Source organism: Notothenia coriiceps, unplaced genomic scaffold, assembly GCF_000735185.1.
Source record: "Notothenia coriiceps isolate Sejong01 unplaced genomic scaffold, NC01 NC01_scaffold00013408, whole genome shotgun sequence".
Classification (NCBI taxonomy): Eukaryota; Metazoa; Chordata; class Actinopteri; order Perciformes; family Nototheniidae; genus Notothenia; species Notothenia coriiceps.
The window spans coordinates 1-4,568 of NW_011346109.1; the positions used below are offsets into that span (position 1 = coordinate 1).

Genomic DNA, 4,568 nt, shown 5'->3' on the forward strand with positions numbered 1-4,568 from the left:
TCAGGTTGAACGAAAATATCCTTATATTTTTTTTTATTCATTGAAAATGGAAATCGGGTCAATTTGCCCCGAACACCACACAAGGGTTAAGATCCAGTTCTCCTGCATCTTCATCATTTCCAGTCAATTGCTCCAGATGTCCTTCGCAGCTAGGGAGAGGGTGTAGGGGCCGGATTGGAACTGGGCCTGAATCTCTCTTTTGACCCTTTCAGTGAACAACCACATGAGAGTGAAGGAGTGCACCACTAAAGATGATGCAGTGTGTGGGTGTTTGAGCGGTTTCTACTGTACAGAGGAGAAGTGTGAACACTGCAGGCCAGCCACCCGCTGTGCTCTGGGTTCAGGGGTCACAGTTCAAGGTAGGCTTTTAATGTTAAACATTTCCTCACGTTCAAACACAGTACAAATGAGCAACTGATTAAAAAAAACACTATTTCTCTTTCAGCTACTCACACAAACGACACAATCTGTGCTCCGTGTGAAGACGAGACGTACAGCAACAAGTCAGATTTCTCCGCCTGTCTCCCCCACACCAGGTCAGACGGCGTCTCCATGGCAGCCTTTATCGTTGTTATTATGAAAGCTGAAGGAGGATGTTGATGTATGAACAGTAATCTGCATCATTCATCCGACAAGATACGGCCAAAACTACGTATAGCGACAGCAGGAAACAAAGCCAGTCGCTGAGGCCGGGCCTGTTTGATGTTGTATGACACGCTAAAAAAGTACTTGCTGAGATCAAAAGCTCTGATTCATCGTATTGTAGTTTAATGACAAAAAACTCGGTGATCAGACACAGACATTGTTATAATAATCAAAGCAATCATAAATCTTGCGGTCAACAAAAAAGTACAACGGCCCTGTGTCACCCTCTCTTCCACACACACACACCTCACGCAGGTGAACAGGATTATAATGAGTGCCGCCCATATCCATGTGACCCAAGCCAACCAATCAATAGTGATCAAACAAATATCTTATATTAAAACATAAAGGATTAATAAACACGTTTCATGGCTCCTACACTACGGGTTTTTGTGGGCAGACATCTCTGCTGATCTTATCAAGTGGTCTCATTTGATTTAAAACGCTTTTATTGGTTATACGTCCAACAGTCAGTGTTACTGGGACAAACTTAAAACATTCCCTTAGCCCCTCCCACAAAAAAAAGCAGAATAAAAGACCCTCATATACTACAATCATCTTCTATATCACTTGTATGTCTGTAACAACGATGCTAAGCCTAATGTAAAAGTCTTTCAAATGTTTTTGTGTTTGTTATTTTTCAGATGTGAGAACTTGGGAAGGGAATATAAAACCTTAGGAACCCTAAAAACTGATGCTACCTGTGGCGACTTCATATCTCGTAAGGCTACATTTTTTGCATTAATGCCGTCATTACAAATCTGAATGATATCTTCAGATTCTTGAGTTTCAGTTAGTTAGTGCTGTGTATCATATTACAAAGCTTTTGAGAGAGGAAGTAAAGCTGATGGTAATCATTCCTGTTACAAAAACATCACTCGTCACCGGCTTGAACTTCAATATCAGGACCTTTATTATCCTTGCAAGAATGGAAGTAGTCATCACACACGAGGTTGCATGGGACAAAAGAGGTAGTAGAGTCCTTGATATGCGTATATACAAGAGAGGGAGTTACAGTCAACAAGATGGAAGAAAACCGGTTCAAAGCAGTATTCTTTCTGATTAGTTCAGATTAGCTAAGGCCTGCGTAAGCAATACACATGACAGTCATATGTCTATCTGTCGAGTGACTGTGTCATCATGCCAGTCTTAGGAACATAGCTATCGTAACTTCAACACAGTGTCTCACGAGCGTCATGAGTCATACATGCGGCTACGTACACAGCTAGGTAGGGCCTCTGTTGTCATGTGCTACTCTGATATAGAATGAACATTCAGTATTTTCCCAACAATTCCCAAGGCAGATGTGGCAGAAAAAGGTTTACTTCACACTCACAACTTTTCCATTTTGTAGTTTAATGTTGACACGCTGTTGAGAAATGTTAAGATGTCTCTAATGAGGGTAGCTTTGGGTTAATTGTGTCGTACCATAATTGACGAATACCGGAAATAAATAGAAATGGAATGTATTCTTTAATCGTGAAGTTTTTTTTGGAATATTTTTAGAAAGGCCTTTTAGTTATTTTAATCACATTACCGTAGAACATTGATAATGAGGAATCAAGGGAGTTTTCACTCACTTAAATTCCCAGAACTTAAGTAATTAGAACAAGTTGAAACGTATTTATGTCGCACTAAAATCCCCTCAGATTGTCACTGGATGTTACCTGCCGGTCTGTGGTCAGGACTCGTGTTGACCGCGCTCATCCTGTTTGGTCTGGTGTGCTGGAGGGGAAAGCGAAAATGTTACAAAGCAGGTCAGTACAACATGTCAAATGTGTGTGGTTTTTGTTCTAATTGTTCTGGTTGAAAGTCTTCCCGAAGAGGTGACGTGCAGGCATGCCCACTCACTCTGAGTACATCGCATGTGAGCCACAACAAAGACCTGCTAAGTGTACAGTTGAACGTCACTGCAAATATCCTTCAGACATGCCCTGCCCACTGCTTCCTTTTTTACACTCAATGCATTTTAATCTGAGTATGGTCAAATTAAACTTACAATACTTGGTCTGTTAATTTACAAAAAGAAAAGTTTGATCATTTTTGAGTAAGGGTTTAGGGTTAGGGTTAGCTGTGTGATAACATGATGTTAAACACGCTCAGTGAAGATGACAAGGAGGAAACCACATCCTGTAGGTTCAGCCTGACAGACTTATTCGGTATAATGTGACGCAAACTTCACAGGCACTAGCTCATACTGAGACAGGCTCCTACGCACAGTAAATGCCGATGTTTTGACGGACGCTGTTTTTGTATTTCATTTATGTTATTTCCAGTGAATGGATGTGTCAATACCGGAATTTACAGAGGAAAAACAAGAATCAAAAGATCTTCAGGTTTCACTACTAGTTTGAAAGTCCAGTATGAGACTCACACAAAGTGATGTGAATGGGCTCAGAGTGGGAGAAATGATAAGAACTGTGAAGTGAAATTATTGAAATGAAACTCATTAACATCTGATTTGCATTGAGGCTGTCGTAAAGGTAAGTGAACATTTGTGGAAAATCATATCAGACAAAACATACTTATTTTTTGTTTAGTATTTATTTGCCTTACCAACAAGCCTTTTTTTTTAAGTGATTTTTTTTAAACAGCTTGTACATATATAGGGTGTCAAATTATTTCTTGATTCGCATATATATTTGTCTCTTCTTTTTTCCTTGTTGGTTAGTTTTTCTGCCCTTTATTTAAGGTGTATTTTTTATTAATCATGAAAGCTTTGTTCCTTTTCTTTCCCCTTTTTTGTTATTCTATTTCTTCTGTCGTATATGTCTGTGGCTTCTTAATCTTTCCTCACACACATTTGATGGATTTTACAGTTTTATTTGTAGAGAAATTAAATGTAAAAAAGAACTTGGCACTAGGAGGCAAACATCTGCATTTTGCTGAATAAACAAGTTGATACTTTTTCCACCATAACAACGTGACACCATTGGAACATATCCGAGTCAAATCTGACTTGTTCTTTTTTACAGAGAAAAAGGAAAAGGCATTTTTGAAACCACCTTTCAAGACTACAGGAGGTGAGTGTTTGCACTTAAAACATACATGAGAGCACAGTCAAACTTTAGTAGTGAGACACACTAAGCTTTTGTGAACTACAATATAACAGGGCTGTTCATATATATATATAAAAGAAGAAGTATGAGGATTGAGGAACCTTTCCTCAGTTATGTAGATTTGAGATAATAGCTTGTGGGAGATTATAGTGACCCCCAATGGCCAATCAGTATACATTTGTCCCGAATATAAAATACTATGTTCCAAATTAGATGAGGTATAATAATGATTGTAGGATAAATTCCTTGTGACAATGATTCTGAGTAATCCTATGGTGTGTTTAAGCTATTTGTGGTGTGGTTCCTGTGTGACAGGCGGCAATATATCCATTTCTCTGATGGAGATGTTTCCAGCAGCACCCTTCACTCAGCTGCAGCCTTTAGCGCAGAATGGACACTGCCAGGAGACCTCAAATGTACCACTGTTCAACCCAGGTGAGAAACGCCAAATGCATCCACGTTTATATTATGCAAGCCAATGCATTTTACATGTCTTTATACGAGATTTTAACAGTAAAACGTGACTGGAAATGATAGAGACAACATGCACAGATAGTCCCAGATCTTGTACTTCAGTAAATGTAGAAGTACCAATGTGTAGGAAAACTCTGTTACAAATAAAAGTCCTGCATTCAAAGTAAAAAAAAAAGAAAGTATTAGCATCAGAATATACTCAAAGTACCAAAAGTAAAGTACTCATATGCAGATTGGTCCATTTCAGAATACTATATATGATATGTTTTATAATGATTGATCTTTAAAGTGTTCTCAAAGCTGGTAAAGGTGCAGCTAGTTTGAATGACTTTGTATACTGCAGGGTAGCTTGTGGATTTACTCCAGGTGGAACTCAAGTCTGATTTAATT

General features: G+C 38.8%; 1 protein-coding gene across 1 annotated transcript; it reads left to right on the forward strand.

The window, feature by feature from the left end:
- Positions 1–212: 212 nt before the first annotated feature.
- On the forward strand, positions 213–4,163 carry LOC104947926 (tumor necrosis factor receptor superfamily member 5-like; the record flags this gene model as incomplete). The annotated part of the gene is made up of 6 exons (XM_010774050.1): positions 213–359; positions 446–536; positions 1,290–1,366; positions 2,295–2,402; positions 3,621–3,668; positions 4,020–4,163. Coding segments are annotated over 6 exons (615 nt in total), but the record flags the coding sequence as incomplete, so codon positions are not given.
- Positions 4,164–4,568: the final 405 nt, after the last annotated feature.